The sequence below is a fragment of the Eublepharis macularius genome, chromosome 8, assembly GCF_028583425.1.
Source record: "Eublepharis macularius isolate TG4126 chromosome 8, MPM_Emac_v1.0, whole genome shotgun sequence".
Classification (NCBI taxonomy): domain Eukaryota; kingdom Metazoa; phylum Chordata; class Lepidosauria; order Squamata; family Eublepharidae; genus Eublepharis; species Eublepharis macularius.
Window position 1 is genome coordinate 45,548,071 of NC_072797.1, and position 17,067 is coordinate 45,565,137.

The 17,067-nt window shown below is 39.6% G+C and overlaps 1 protein-coding gene across 3 annotated transcripts in view; it reads left to right on the forward strand.

The window, feature by feature from the left end:
• XRCC4 (X-ray repair cross complementing 4) overlaps nt 1-17,067 on the forward strand; it is a 194,026-nt gene that overhangs the window by 137,380 nt on the left and 39,579 nt on the right. The window contains exon 8 of one of the 3 annotated variants that reach the window (XM_054987084.1): nt 3,417-3,495. The exons of the other annotated variants lie outside the window; for them this stretch is intronic. Coding sequence (XP_054843059.1) covers nt 3,417-3,474 — 58 coding nt within the window. The 3' untranslated portion in view covers nt 3,475-3,495. Of the gene's footprint in view, nt 1-3,416; nt 3,496-17,067 lie in introns of those variants that run through there. 3 annotated transcript variants of the gene reach the window in all.

The window sequence follows — 17,067 nt, forward strand, 5'->3', positions numbered from 1 at the left end:
TAACATTGCAGGAACAATGTGCTTGGAACATGCCAAAACTGAACCACAGAACAAATGCAACAAATATTAAGTGCACTAAAACAACCAGTATAAAAACAGTATCAGCAGCCAGAAAATATTTCCTTTTTTTTGCCCAGAGAGACAACAAGTCTGCTTTACAGTCTTGCTGAAAAGCCCAGAGAAAAAGATTTCTACTGAATCCTTATGGGAGGCAGGCTGCTCCATAAATATGAGGCAGTAATCTCCCAAAGCCCAAGCCCATGGAGTTGCAGAACGAACGCAGACTAAACCTACTGGGATGAGTGAAGTTGCCACATTGAAACATGCAGGGAGAATTTCAAGTGGATAGCCATGTTGGTCTGCAATAGAAGAGTAAGATTTGAGCCCAGTAGCACCTTAAAGATACCTTTAAAGGGTTACTGAATTCAAATCACGCATGACGAAGTGGTGAAAAATCTCTACCTGAGACTGTGGAAAGCCACTGCCAGCCTAACATAAGGGATCAGTGATCTGGTTCAGTGTAAAGCAGCTTCTTCAAATATGAGGTGTCATGCATGAGCATCTGCAGTGAAGAGGGGGAAGTGATATCAGTCCTCTGGCATAATGGAACTTCTTGCCTTCCCCCTCCCACTGCAGTCCACTGACATCCATGAAATGCTATTCCAGGGGAGGGGGGTGGGTTCAGAAGACCAGTATCAGTCCTTGGCAAGTAAATCCCCTAGTTCTCCACAGCAATCACACAGGTGAATTGGTTGAAGTAACTTTTATTAGAGATCTATCACGTTCAAGGTGCTCAGACAGCGGAATTGGCAGAAGTGATGTATTGAAGGGAAAGCATGGTTAGTTATAGGTTAATGCCCCGCCCCCAGGTTAGTAGCCCATTGGAATTCTGGTGCGAACGCCAGACACAAAAGTATGAGTTTAGACTACGACAAGCAACAATAGCAAATTGGGAATGAAATCATCCGTGTTCTCAGGGAAGATATATTTCAGACTGGCTGCATCTGGTCTCAAGGCTGTTGGCCGCAGAAGTAAAAGTATTTAACTTCAAAGCAGAGATAACACACTGAACTTCCAAATAACAGGCATTGAATGGTACTCGGAACTCTGCATAGTGTCAGAGAACCAACAGGTTGCATATAACATACACATGGCATGTACTGCAGGCAGACATACATGACAACCAATTTAGTTTATGACAAATAATGAAAGAAGTAATCTTGTGAAAAGTGGTCCTGTGAAGCTGTCCTAAGAATTCCCAGTCTATCAAAAACTGTAGTATAAATATAATTTCATGTTATCAGTGAAATGCACTCAATACAGGAATAGAGAAGTCTTAAAACATTTTTTATAAAAGCAGTTCTGGAGCTATGTAAATTTTACACTACATAAATGTTTATGAGATACCATTCCATGAGGATAATGGAAAACTGGCTAAAAAAATTCTGTACAGGTGCTATTACACTCCAAATGATTATCTAAGATGACTACAGTAGTATTGGATGTTTCTGGAAATGTGGGGGAAAGGCAGAAACTCTTTTTCATGTATGGAGGGATTGTTCGATTGTACAATCTTCTTGACATAGGATTAACAAGGTAATATGCAGGTTAATTGGCTTTCCATTTTATTTAACCCAGTGATTTATTTACTGGGCCATGCAACTGGATCAGTTAAAAAACATACACTATTTTATAAAATTATTAATAATTGTGACACATATGCTCAGCTTTGGAAATGACAAACATTGAATCATGCTCATGGAAGGTCTACCGTTTAATGATGTTTGATAAAATCTCCATGTTTAAACAGCTGAGAGAAAAGAAAAACTGCTGGAAATTTTTAAATCAACAATGGCAATCATTTTTAATTTATTGGAACAAATAATCCAGTTGAGGAGGTTAGACAAGAAATTCTCTCCAATTAATTTAGCTTCTGTATGATTACTTAACTAATAACTTGGATTATCTATTGAGGTCTTAGAAAATGTTATTACTTTTTTGTTTGTATTTTCTTATAATAAAGTCTACTTTCTTATAATAAAGTCTACTTATACAGAAATAAATGATCTCAAAAATCTAAACTACTGAGTCATTTAAAATAATCTGTTTCTATGAGGTATTGAATTTAGAGATTGTCATTTAAAACCACGTGCTTCCTTGGGGAATAGTGTCATTCAAGTTAATGGCTATCTTTGTGTTGTGTTCTTTGGCAAACAAGATCAGATTCACAAGAAATTGAGTAGGATGGTACATTTATCTCGGGAGAAAGTCTGTCTTCTTGATTGTTGTTGCTTCTCATTTGGGCAAACTCATGGGTTATGATCAGGCTGCTCACTTGCTTAATTGACTAGAGGTAATGTGCTGTGAAATTGTCCAGTTAATAGTAGGTGGAATCCGTCAGAGCTTGGAATGAAATGGCATGAAAGAAAGCTACAACATCTGAGCCAGAGCTCTGAAATTAATACTGTATTCGCTTCTTAAATATTACTTACCCCAATGGAAACTATTTTGTTTGTAGCTCATCGTTCTTTTTGAGTTATAGTAGCAAACATTTCATCTCTAAGGTTTTTAGTATTTACTGGAAAAAAGCTCAGAAAAAATATTAAACATAAAAATATGTTTTAATATATAAAATATTATACAAGACGAGATTTGCAAAATTTGTGGGTGTAGATTTTTTGTTTGCCTATACAGTCTGTACTGCTTGTCAATTCATGCATGTAACTACCCCCCGCCACACTCTGTTTATCCTTCATTCACATTCATTCCTTCTTACCAATCATCTTCTATGCATGAAGTTCCACATGTTGGAAATGAAAGAAGTAGGACTGTCCTGAGCATTTCATGAAACTTTAGCAAGTTAGCTAATGACAAGAAGTTCTCAAAGGTGTTAGCCAGCATTTACCTCAGGTTTTCTTTTCTTTTTTGAGTTCCTAAGAGGTTTTCAGACATATTGACAAAGCTATAATTTTATTTTTGTAAGCATATATTCATATATATGCTTTGTTTTAGCCTGATCTAATGCCACCTTTCTCCAATTAAAGAAAGTGATGAAAATTGATATTCATTGGTGGTGCAGGGATGCATGCCAGATATGTATTAGATTCAATTGCTAAATAGCTTGACTTTCAAAATGTAACATGCATCTTCAAATAGTTGTTTAATCATAATAGTTGTTAGGTCATAAATGTAGATACCCAAGGGTGCAACCCTATGCACACTGATCTATGAGTAAGCATTAATGAATATAGTGGGACTTGCTTCTGAGTAGACTTGCAAAAGATTGATCTGCAAAATACTACCCAAACTGTGTGTTGCTTTTTAAAGAGCTTAACAATGTTTTGATTTTTTCCTTGTCATTACTACTATTTATAATACGTAAAATAGAAATATTGTCCTTATTTTGACCTTTCAAGGCATATCACATTGGAACTTTTAATTCAGCAAAAAAGAACAAACCAAGTGATATATTAGCAGAAATCCCTGATCATAAAATTCGGAGGAACATTCTTGATCTTTCCAGAAGCAAAGGTTGTATCCAATATGAAGATATACCTGTTCAAGTCTTTATCGATCTGCCCAGTGAAGTTCTAAGCAAGTAGAAAGAACTCAGAGAGAAGACGGAAGCACTATGAAAGGCGAATATTCAATATAAATGGGCAAATTATACCACTCTACTCATCCGTCTTCAGGATAAATCTTACTTGGCGACAGATGCTGATTCAGGTCTCAAGCTTTTACAGGAGATTAATATTGAAACAGCAATGGATGTGGACAAGCTTTCTCACAAAAGAAAGATGTTTCAGTCCCCTTCTCACAAGGAGAGCAAAATCCCTATAAGAGATACTTGAACCGGATAGCAAGTCCTATGTACATACTGAAAAACTTATATAAAGGGGCAACTTTATATCTCTTTTAAGAAATAAGATGCCAGGGATATAGGAGGAGGGAAAGAACTTTCTGAGATTGAGCTTTTTTTTTACACACAGCACGTGAACCTGGTACAGTAAACAGTAACTAAGTGGCTTGAAGCTACTAGTTAGTTGTGCTGTTTGAACTTAGCATGTATTTAAATTAGATTATAGATTTTGTGGGGTAGTAATATATAATAGTTAATAGCTTATATAATAGAGTTAAGGGCAGAGTGGGAAGGGGACAAGGGGGGAAGGAAAGGATTATAATATAAGTATATTATAAGCAATTAAAAATTGAAGGAGAGGGAGGGTAAGATTAAAAAAGAGGTGCTTTGGTTTGCTACTAAAGGTTATTGGAAGAAGGTTGAATATTAAATAGATAAGTAAGCAAAATTAATAAAATAATAATAAAAATATACATAAAATAAAAATAATAAAAGATTATAATACAACTGTTATAAATATAATGGGGGAAGGGGTATTATAAAGAAAGTTAAACTGAGGAAAGTATATTTGATAATTGTTAATGATAATTATAGAGTACATTTGATATATCTTCAACTTAGAAACTAAGAATTTTAGAACTTAGAAACTGATATTTCTAGGATATATAGTTACATAGTTATATACAGAAAATTGTAGTTTATTGTTACTGTTAAACTTTATGCTTCTAATTCTATTTCACAATATAATTGATATCAAATAAGATATTCAACAAATTTTATAAGAATTCAGGTCTCATTTTGAGGGGGAATGCACTGGAACAGTGTTCCGGCAGTTCCCCCAAATCAGGTGGCCCCACCCACCTGACTTTAGGGCCGTTTAGGCCTCAATTGGTACCAAAACAGCCCGAATCCGGGCCAAAATGGCCTGGATCAGGTCGATGTTGGATGGGGAAACCTTCACCCGCCTGACACCAACCTGGTCCTGGCAGTTTCAGCCCTGATCTGGGCCGAAAAGGGCCAAAACCAGCCATTTTTGGCCATTTTCAGCCCGTTTTGCCCTGGATAAGGACCAACATGGCCTAGATCAGGGCCAAAACGGCCTGGATTGGGTTGGTGCCATTTGGAGGAATCCTCCCCCTCTCAGCACCAACCTAGTCCCGGCTGTTTTGGCCCTAAAACGGGCAAAAAACGGCCATTTTCAGATGTTTTGGGCCTGTTTTGGCCCAGCCTGGCACTGACCCAGTCCTGGTCATTTTGGCCCTGATCCAGGCCGAACTGGGCCCAAAATTAATTTTTTTGGCCATTTTGGGTCTGTTTTGGGGCTGAAGGGCATGGATTGGGTCAGTGCTGGACCGAGGGAAGCCTCCCTGTCCCAGCACCAACCCTGTCCTAGCCATTACGGCCCTGATCTGGGCTGAAACATGCCAAAAATTGCCATTTTCGGCAATTTTGGGCCTCTTTCAGTCCAGATCAGGGCAGAATGGGCCCATATTGGGTCAGTGTTGGGAGGGGAAAGCCTCCCCTTCCCAGCAGCGACCTGTCCCCAGTCATTTTGGCCATGATCCGGGCCCAAAAGGCACCAACACAGCACCAACACAGTCCCAACCATTTCAGCCCTGATCCAGGCCAACGCAGGCCCAAAATGGCCATTTTGGCCCCATTCCCACTGGGATCGGGGCCAGAACAGGATTGGATCAGTGCCAGGTGGGGGAACCCTTCCCTACCTGACACTAACCTGCTCCTGGCTGTTTTGGTCTTGGCTGTTTCAGTCCTGATCCAGGCCCAAACGGGGCCCAAATGGCCATTCAGACAGGATCAGGACCAAAACCGCCAGGATTGGGTCAGTGCCTGGCGGCGGACCCCTCCCCTATCCAGGCAAAAATGTGCCCAAAATGGCCATTTTGAGCCATTTTGGGCATGTTTCAGCCTGGATTGGGGCCATAAGGGTGTTGCTCGGGCCACCGCCAGGTGGGGAAACACTCCCTCATCTGGCAGCAGCCAAATCCCAGCCATTTCGGCCTGATCAAGGGTTGTGGCATATGCTAATGAGTTATGCTAATGAGTGCATGCAGCTCTTTTTCTACTAAATGACCCCTTTAAGAATTAATATATATTATAGTATTTGTATGTTGTATAATGTTTGGATTAATTTTGGTAAAATATCTTTTCATTTATTTAAGAATTTATAGAGAAATAAAGCATTGATATAATTTAATTCACATATATATCACTTGATTATATAGACAGCATTGTGAGACTAAAGTAAAAAAGAAAAAGGGGGGAATGCAGAGAAGAAGAAGAATTCAGAACTTTGAGATATATTTACTCATAGTTTAAAAATGCAATCTCAAGCAAAATTGAAAATAATTTCTCAAAACATCTGTGGTATTAACAACCTAATTAAGAGGGAAAGGGTTCTAACTAATATGACAAAATTGAATCCTGACGTGGTGTTACTACAAGAAACGCATTTACACTCTAAAATCTCAAATGAATTAAAAGTACTCTAGATACAACAACATCATGCGAAAGGCTCATCCAGATCCAGAGGAGTGGCAATACTGATAGCTAAAAAAAAATAATGTTGTGTATAAATCAACACTAAAAGATACCAGAGAAAGGTATATTTTCTTTAAAAGGGTAATAAAAGAACAAAAGTATACATTTGCATCAGTATACACACCTAATTTAAACCAATTGGAATTCATAAAAGGTATACTTAAAGAGCTAGGAAGCTTCCAGAAAGGAATAGTGGTTGCAGGAAGTGATTTTAATCACATTATAAATCATAATTTAGATAAGACTAATGTTAATACAAAAGATTTAGGAAGAAAGAAAAAACATAGCACCAAATTGGCACAGATAATTAAAAATTATCATTTGGCCGATGTATGGAGGCTGAAATACAATATGGAGAGAAATTATACTTACTGCTCCTCAAGACACCAAGCATACACAAGAATTTATTTTTAGTTTCATCCCACATTACTGAAAAAATAATAGATGCAGAAATTGGAGAGATATCATATTCAGATCATGCTTGGACAGACTGCACAATTGTATTGGGAACAGAAATAGAAAATGAAAAAAGTTGGACCGTTGATAAATCTTTACTTAATAAGGAAACCAATCTAAATACAATAAGAAATTTTATTAAGCTTTATTTTAATGAAAACCAAACAGATGGGGGTGTGTGGTGTCGATGCGGAGGAGGAAGGACGCTTAATGCAAGAGCTCCGTCCCTCCCCACCCCAACATCCCATTTAAAATCGTCACAACAAAATGAAATCCATAGAATATGGGAAAACAGATGTCATAGAAAAAGAAGCATCAGGTAAAAGCGGTAAAAAACTTGCAGGAGTTACTTTCGAACCGGGAAATAGCAACAGCGTCAGGGAAGATGCTGGGAGAGGAAAACAAAATGGCGGGCACAGTTAAAATCACTGAAATAAGCTTACTCTCCCAATAAGACAATCTTAAAGATTTAATAAAGCAAATGGAACAAAACTTTCTTGACAATATGAAAATGCTATCACAGCAATTTACAGCACAATTTGCTGAAATGAAAACTGAAATAAATAAGGCAACTCAAAACGCTAGTAAAGCTGTGGAAATGAGTAATGCAGTTCAGATGGAAGTCAGAGAGCTTCAAAGTACAAACACTCATTTTCAGGAAAGACTATTACAATTGGAAATGGCTGTAAGGCAGAGAACTGTTAAATTTAGAGGATTTAAAGAAAATACAGATTTAAATGAAGAGCTGTCAGAATTTCTGGCTTCTTGGCTAACAAAGCAGCTGCAGTGGAAAGAGGATGAGGCTCCAAGAATAGAAAACACAGAGTGGGTCTGTGGAAAGATGGAAAGAAAAAGCTCCCCAGAGATATCATGGCTACTTTTCAGGATGGAAACATTAGAAAAAAGATCTTTGCAGCAGCCAGATCGAGGGGAGCATTGGATTATAATGGAACCCCAATATTAATCCTCACAGACTTACCATCAGAAGTACTGAACAAAAGGAGAGAACTGAAAGGAGCAACTGAAGCATTAAGGAATGCCCAAATAAGCTATAAATGGATCAACCTTGTTAGACCTAGAGGTCTCACATCAAGGCAAAATGTTTAAAGCAACAGATCAAGAATCTGGAGCAGCACTTCTTAGAGCTGTTGGAATTGAAATCACACTAGAAGTGGAGAGAAATACACAGAAAAGAAGAATGTCAACTGTTTTATCTCCCTTTAAAAACAGTAAAATACCAGTTTGGTGGAATTAACTGATTAATCCCAACATTTAGGACATAATATCTACATTGTGAAAAGAACATTGTCACTGAGTTCAGAATTGTCTGTATGTTGTGGGGGGGGGGATGGGGGAAACGGGGGGAGGGGAGGAGATTGGAAGGACTTTAGAATTTATGGTTGTAAACTAGCTTTAGGGGAGGAAGAGGGAAGGGGGAGAGAAGGCGGGTTTATTCTAGCATAATTGATGTGTTTTAATGTTACAAATTATTGTCTTTTTCTTATTATCTCTGAGCATATTGCTAAAGTTTGACTAACAATTTATGAATCACTATTTTAATTATTCAATAGAAAGAAATCCTGTGTGATATGATAATAATATCTCACTCTGAATACTTATTTACTAATATTTGGAACTGTTATCGCAAATATCTTTGTAACTGTTTCTATCTGTTAAGCATTATTATAATAAAAATATATTTTTTAAAAAACCAAACACATGATGTATTGCCTCAAACTATTTGGGATGCATTAAAATCAGTCTTGAGAGGGCAGATCACATCACTAACAGCACAACTAAATAAGACTAAAGATTCACTTAAACGTGAAATAAATAAAATTCAAAATCTTGAACAATTACATAAAGAGGAGGTAAAAAAAATTATCAGCAACTATTCCATGAACGTAAAATGTTGGAAATGATGGAAACAGGTAAGATCCAAAAATTCTTTTATTTTTAAAACAAAAATATTGGATCAGGACTCCAAGAATGCTTCGCAGTATTTTTTGGAAAATAGAAGACAAATTAACTACAAGATCTGTTCACTCAATACAAATTTTAAAGGTCAAATTTTTACAAAATCAAAAGAAATAACATTTAAAGAATTCTGTTCAAAGTTGTATGTGATTAACTCACCTAATGTAAAAGAAATTGAAAGATTTCTACATGCACAAGTATACACAAAAATATCTGAAGAACATAGACAAATAATGGAAAGTCCTATTACTATACAAGAAGTTAAGGAAGCAATACAGAAATTGAAAAGCAATAAGGCAGCTGGACCAGACGGATTTCCTTCTGAGTTTTATAAATGCTATTCGGATATCTTAGCCAAACCCATTGCAGACACATGTAATTGCATATTAGATACAGGCAAATTACCAACTTCATGATCAGCAGCTACAATAATAGTAATCCCAAAACAGGGCAAAGACAACAAAACCAGGCCAATTTTGCTTCTGAATGTAGATTATAAAGTATAAAGTATTTACATCAATTCTAGCTCAAAGACATAACTTGTTCATAGAAAATTATATAAAAAAAGATCACGTAGGATTTATTCCCAAATGAGATCTTACCAATAATCTGTATAAAACATTTAATATAATATCTCACTCTAAATGAAATCAAAATGAAGCTCTTATTCTGTATAGATATAGAAAAGGTGTTTGATTTGTTGGAAGTAGTATACTTAGAAGCATTATTGCAACACAATAGAATCTATATATTTGCAGCCCTGGGCCAAGATAAGCACAAATGGGGTAACATGAAAAGTTTTTAACCTCACTAGGGGATCAAGACAAGGCTGCCCATTACCCTCAATTCTATTTGCATTGGCTTTAGAGCCTTTAGCTGAATCAATCTGATCTAACCAAAAAATCAGTGGGATAACAATAGGAAATAGCACTTACAAAATAAGTGTATATGCAGATGATATGCTGCTATATATTTCACACCTTTTAGTGTCCTTACAAGAATTACAAAAAATACTGAATTCTTTTGGTCAGATAACAGGATTAAAAATAAATCATTCAAAATCATTAATCTTACCAGATCAGGACCAAGAACAAATTAAATAAAACTTTAAATTTCAATGGGCAGCAACACAAATACCATATTTAGGTACGCTTAGTCCAAACAATCTAAACAAATGAATCAAAATTAATCACTCTCAAAAATTTAAGGAAATAAAATAGGATATAGATAAATGGAATAAAGTTAATCTAACCTGGTATGACAGATACCATATAATAAAATCCTTTATTCTTCCTAAATTAATCTTTCTTTTTAGAGCGCTTCCTATTGATATCCCCTAAATCTCTTAAGAAAGTGGCAATCCATTTTAAATAACTTCTTATGGCAGTATAAACATCCAAGAATAGTGTTCTCAACTATCAAAATGAAAAAATATCTCGGTGGCTATAACTATCCAAATGTGATACAGTATAATGAAGCAATAAGGCTGTCTAATGTAATCCATATATTAAAAAGCAAAACAAAACCGGATTGGACAAACATATTCCAAAAACTATACCAGAAGTAATCTGGTTAAAAAATACTAATACACCCAAGGAATGTAAAAATAATTTTCTTATAAATAGTATAAAAGCTATTGCCAAACATATCACGTTATTCTTTGCTAACTTCACATGAAAATTTTCCAACATACTATATATTGAGTATAATATTGAAAGATTTGCAGATTGGTGATATACTATCAAAAGAAGGCATCACTACAAAGTCTAAATTAGAAGCTAAATTACATCAAACAGTTCCACGGTACACATATTTGCAAATAAGGTACTTCAGGAACCAAACTAAAATGAAGACCAAAGACAAAATTTGAAGAAATATTAGGAGAAAAAAAGTTTATTCAAAAAGGTTTAATAGTGAAAATATATAATTATACAAATAAATAGGAAAAATAACAAGTTGTTGTATATGAAATGGCAACAAGATTGTAATACAACAATAACAGAAAAAGAATGGGATGAAATCTGGGCATCAAGATTAATTAACTCCCAAGTTGTCAATAGACATGGGCACAAACGGGGGGAAAAACCCGAACACCCTGTTCGATGTTCAGTGCCATCCACGAACAACGAACATGAATGAACATGAACTGTCCCCGGACATGCTCGTTGTTCGTGGGGGCCAGAATCACCCCCCAACCCCCCCACTTAGCCCCCCTCCCCTCAAACCCACTTACCTGGCCCTTTAAAGATCCCTTTAAACTATCAGCTGGCAGGCAGCAGGGGGGGAATTCCCCCTGCCGACTGCCAGCTGATAGTTTAAAGGGCCAGGAAAGCAGTCACACAGCCAGGCTGCCTGCCCAGTGCGAGAGAGGTGCGGAGATTCTCCCCATCGCTCTCGCACTTGGGAGAATCTTCCCAATGTCCAATACCCACCAAATTTGCAGGGGATATAGTCATCATTGTTCTCTGAAGAACCTCCCCCCCCCCAGTTTCACAGAGACTGCACCCTGGAAAAGCATGATCCATGGCTCTCCCCCTTTAGTCCTCACTGTCCTCTGAAGACTCCCCCCCCCCCCCCGTTTCACAGATATTGCACCCAGGGAAAGGCATGATCCATGGTTCCTTCCCTTTGTTGTCATTTTCTGTTCACAGTTGCAAAAACAGGACTCTCTGGTGGAAGCTACTTTGAGGGGTAACTTACAAATTGACCTTCCCAATGTCCAATGCTCACCAAATTTGCCGGGGACACAGTACTCACTGTCCTCTGAAGACCCCCCAAGTTTCAGAGGGATTGCACCCCAAGAAAGGCATGATCCATGTGCCCCCCCCCTTTGCTGTTATTTTCTGTTCACAGTGGCAAAAACGGAACTGCCTGTTGGAAGGCAGCTACTTTGAGGGTTACAAACTGCCCTTCGCAATGTCCAATACCCATCAAATTTGCAGGGGACATAGTCCTCGCTGTCCTCCAAAGACCCCCCAAGTTTCAGAGAGATTGCACCCCAAGAAAGGCATGATGCATGGGTCCTTCCCTTTGTTGTCATTTTCTCTTCACATTGGCAAAAACTGGACTCTCTGCTGGAAGTACTTTGAAGGGTTAAAGCCAGAAGGCAAGCCAGAAGGAGTTTAGACAGAGTTCAGTCCCTCCCTCCAGTTGCCAAGGGGATTGATTGCAGCAGGCTCCAGACTGTCTGGCTTGCCGAACAGCTGCCAAAGGCAACAAACAAGGCTTTTAACGGCCACCTGTTCGTTTAGGATGGGGTCTCACGAACAGCTTGCTCGTGAACAGCAGATTGGGCTGTTTGTGGGTTTTTTCTGTTTGTAATACTGTTCGTACCCATGTCTAGTTGTCAATGCAAATTTACAGACATACAAAATAATCCATCGCTGGTATATCACTCCTCAAAAATTATCCAGAATAACTTCAAAGGTTTCACCATTATGCTGGAAAAAATGCGGCAAAATAGGTACATTCGCCCATTGTTGGTGGCAATGTAAATACATAGAATCATTTTGGAAACAGATACTGCACCATATTGCCTTAATAACAAACTACACAATACTGTTCAAACCAGAACTCATCTTTTTAGACTTATGGTGTGAACACTCTTTGCCACAAATAAGACAAGACATGCTCTCATCGCTCCTAACAGCAGCTAAAACATCTATTGCTTCTTGTTAGAAATATCCCTATCCACCTGATATAAATACATGGTACAATAAAGTAATGGAATTTATGACAATGGAAAAAATAATAAATATCATACAACACTCGTCAGATTACTCCAGAATGATAAATTTTACAAAAAAATGGCAGCCTTTTATAGACTATCTTGCTACTAAAGAAATACAAGGTGCAACAACCTTATATAAGAAATTTTTTAAATTAGAACTTTGATGCAATAGAACTATGTTGTGTGGTTGAATACCACTGTTTAAGCTTTGAATACTCTAGTCTCACAATGTTAAAGAAATATATACATTTAAGGAAAGAAAAATGACATAATAATGTAATGCATATGCTTTTCATGTACAACTATGTTAATCATATATATTCTTAAACTATGCTTTTGTGAGGCCCCGCCCCGCCGGCCACGCTTTCCCCTCGTCCTGCCGTCCTCTGGGTTGCCACCAGGGGGAGGTGGGGGGGCTCCCTCCGCCTCAGACTGGGTAGGGGCAGTGGTTCGGGCACTAGGGTCTGCCTCCTACCCGCTGTCCTGGAAGCCTCTCGCACTCTCTCTGGTCCGCTCTCCAGTCAGCCCTTTCCTCCCCGGCATCACTGGGAGCTTCCCTTTTATAGCCCCTCCTGGTTCCACCCCTGGATCCTGCACCAATCCCCTCCCCCGATTCTGCTCCCCCCTGCCTGGGCACCTGGCTTCCCCATCCCCATTGGGCCTGGCGCCCATCAGTCTCCCCCTTGGTGCCTGCTATTCCCCCTGAGCCCTGTTCCTCCCTCCCCCGACCCCAGCCAATCCCTGGCCGGGGCAAATCAGCCTTCCCCTGCACCTTAGACCGGGGAGCCCGCCCAGGAGCCATCCAGCCAATCCAGGACTGGGACGGCTTGTTGGACGCCCCACCTCCCGGCCTCTCCACCCAGGCCCCCCCTGCCGGCGTTCGGCCACGCCCATCCTCGGACTGCTGCCCAGGACGGCCGCAGCGGCGGCGGCAACGTCAACTCCACCGCGCCGCTCCTGGCTCGCGGCCATGCCGCTGTCGGCATGCTGGGCGCCTGTGCCGGCCCTGGTCGTTCTGCCGCCGCTGGCAGCGGTTGCAGCGGCAGGCCCTTCCGCTCCAGCTCCAGCGGACATGGCTGCGGCGGCAGGCCCTTCCGTCCCTGCGGCGGCGTGCTGGTCGGCCCTCTGCTTGCGGCCTGCTCCGGGCCCATCGTCGTGGGCCCCTCCATGAGTGGGGGTTGCTGGTGGGGGTGCTGCGGGTGGTGGCGGGGCCCCGGGGGGCTTGGCGGGGTGGTCGGGCGGGCCCAGTCTGAGGTGGGAGGGGCCTGCCCCGGACAGCTTTGTTATTGTATATACGTTTAATAAACTGTTTTTTAAAAAAGACCCCAGTGTGCTTGATTTCGGAATTTCTTTCACAACCAGGCTAACTTCTGCTATTGCAGACAGGCTCGGAGAAAAATGCCTCAGGTACTTAGGGTGGGGTTGCAGTGCTTAGCTGCAGAAGCTTGGGTTTAAGTTAATATGTTGAGGTTTTAATGTGTTTGTATTAAATTCAGGTTTCATTTTAAACCAGGTCATTTTAAAAGAGAAATTTTCTACAATTGACTTTTAAATAATTTTTAAACAAAAAATTGCTTTAAAGAATCTTGTTGTAATGTATACATTTAGGATATGGATGCATGGTTAGCAGATTTAATTAAAGAGATGATATTTCTTTTCTTATGCCTCATAAGTTAATTTGCTACATGGGAGTTGTTATCTGAATGTCAAAAATTTTCAGTAATACCTGAGTACAAACATACATACAAAAAAAATCACAGGAGAGACCACGATACTGTTACACCAGATTTCTTCTGTTGTTGTTGCTAAATTTGATATGCTGCTGAGTTTAATGAGTTGTATTACTGAATGCTTCCATTGCCTCTCATTTTGGCTTCCATTTAGCCAGTGAGAAAGAATTGGAGAGTATAAGCTGCGATACCACTTACTAAGGTTTACAATAAATAGAACACTGGATTAACTATCTTCGAATCATCTGTGTATTTTTGAAAAGAACAGCTTCTTGTTGAAACTGAAGGCATGTGCATCACAGGAAACTATGCATTATGACGATAGCTGTCAAAGTATACATAGGATATCCTTTTGAATCATTAGGGCCCAGTACAGCCCACGTGGTCACTGAACATGCAGGGAGCGAGAATGGGTGCAAATGCACAGGCTCACTTCCTGCCTCTGCATGCTCACCTGGTCTTCTACAAGGGCAACCATGTGAAGGAAGTAGCTGTGCAAACTCTCCTTTCCTATGATCTATGAAATTTGGAAAGCAGTGTTGCTGATCATGGGGAGGCGTATACATGCTGCCACTTGCTCCATTTAGTCGTACCCTACAGATGACCAGGCAATTGTGCGGAGACAAGGGGTGGAGCCAGTGTGCCTGAACCCAGTTTGCCTTCCTGAATCAGTGACCATGTGGGGCTGTCATCTGTACTGGGCTAATCTAGACAGAGTAGCAGAACAGGGTCTGAAACAATCTGTTGTGAGGTTTCTTCTACACTTTGTGGAAATACTTACTATTTTATTAAGTATATTTTATTCCACATTTCCTTCAAGGAGCTCAGGATGGTGTACATCATTCTTTTCTGTTTCATCTTCACAGCAGCCCTGAAAAGTAGCTTGGGATGAGTGAGAATGACTGGCCTAAGATCACATCATGAACACAGTAGGGGTCTGAACCCAGATCTCTGTAGTCCAGTTCTATAAACACTATACCATACTCATCAGCTTAAAAGCATATAGGGAAGGAAGCACCTTTTGGGGGTAAAGGCTTAAACTTGTTAAGTGCTGAGAATTCTGACCTGGTATATGTAAAACATAGAAACAGTTACTTGCTTTTTAAACTCAGGAAGCTTTACTGAGGAACTTGTTTCTCTGCTTTGAGTCTAGGGACCAGGATTGGCAAGGCTCCCAGACTTCATTTCACTGTCAAAAGAGTTAAATGTGCAAGGCCTTCTTTGTTTTTTCCTGGAGGGTTTTTTTTAGCCTCTCTTCATAACTAAAGTGGAAGAATTACTTCCATGAAGAAATCTATTCTACCTTTTCAAAGTGGCTCACAAAAACAATACACCATAAGAATTAACAGTAATAAAACAAGCCATAAAAGCAGCATAAAACAATGTTCAGCAGCCTAAAATCATTTTCCTAAAACAGTGGTCATGCTAGAAGCAGACCATAAGAAGCTAAAAAAGATTGCACCCTCTCAGTTTAAAAGCCTGAATTGGGATGAAATTCTCAAGGATTACAACAGTCACCAAAGGGATCCTTTCTGCTTATTTCAGTTAGAAAGGAGAAAATGGAAAAGTTGTGCACAGGAACACCAAATGGGATGATCCTCTTTGGCAGAAAACTCAGCAAATTCTTCCTTGTCAGGGATGCATCTGTTGAGTCCCTCTTCTCTTGAGTCCCCAACCTTATGGAACTGAAACAGACTGAGCCAGGTACAAGAAAATATACAGAAGATTAAGAACTGTATATCATTATTTCTTAATTTAATTAATTTTTCTGGTCAGGTTAAAAAAAAAGTCTGCCCAGACCAGATTTTGGGCAACCAGTTTAGTTTTCAATCAGATGTGATGCACCATCAGGATACCCTTTGAGACTTCTTTTGTTCCAAAAGAGCATTACTGAGATTTGTCAAGGATAACAGAAGTTGAGGCTCTTCTAGGCAAGCCTCCATAGAATTCATCACACTCCACATCTTCCTTCCCCCATTCCCAAGAATTCAGGAAAGCTTCACAGGACCTATGCCACTGTCCAACATCTCCTTAGCGTTCAGGCCATAGAACCTGCCCCTCCTGCAGAAAAGAGATAAGGAGTATACTCCGTATTCTTCATGGTGCCAAAAAAAAAAATTGGAATGGAGATTGGAGGGCAACACTAGACGTGGAGTATCTCAACAAGTTCATCAAACTGAGGCACTTCAGAATGGAGATGCTGAGATCCATCTCAGAATCCTTGCTACCAGAGGAGTACCTTACCTCTTTAGATCTAACAGAGGCATATCTCCAGATTCCCATCTTTTTTGTACACAGAAGATTCCTCAGTTTCCACAGAGGGGGCTCCATCAACAGTTCAGAGCACTTCCTCTCAGCCTATACATGACACTGAGAGTCTTCACAAAGATCTTGATCAACCCAGTTTTAAAACTAAGGGAATTACACCCTTATCTGGACAACTTGTTAATCAGGTCAAGCTTCAAAACAAAGTTGCACCAAGACACAGAAACATCTAACCGATGTCTACAGGATTACAGTTTCCTGATCAATTTACAGAAAAGTTCCTTTCAATCCAAACAGAGACTAGAACATCTAGGAGCCACATTAGTCACAACACACAATCACCTCTTCCTAACTGAAACAAAGGCAAATAAAATGAAGGAAATGGCACTAGCAGTCATGAAGGCTAGGTCTTCATCATTGATGACACTCGTGAAACTGATGGGCCTGCTGATTTCGAGCATCAATGCCATCCAGTGGGGTTGACTACATAC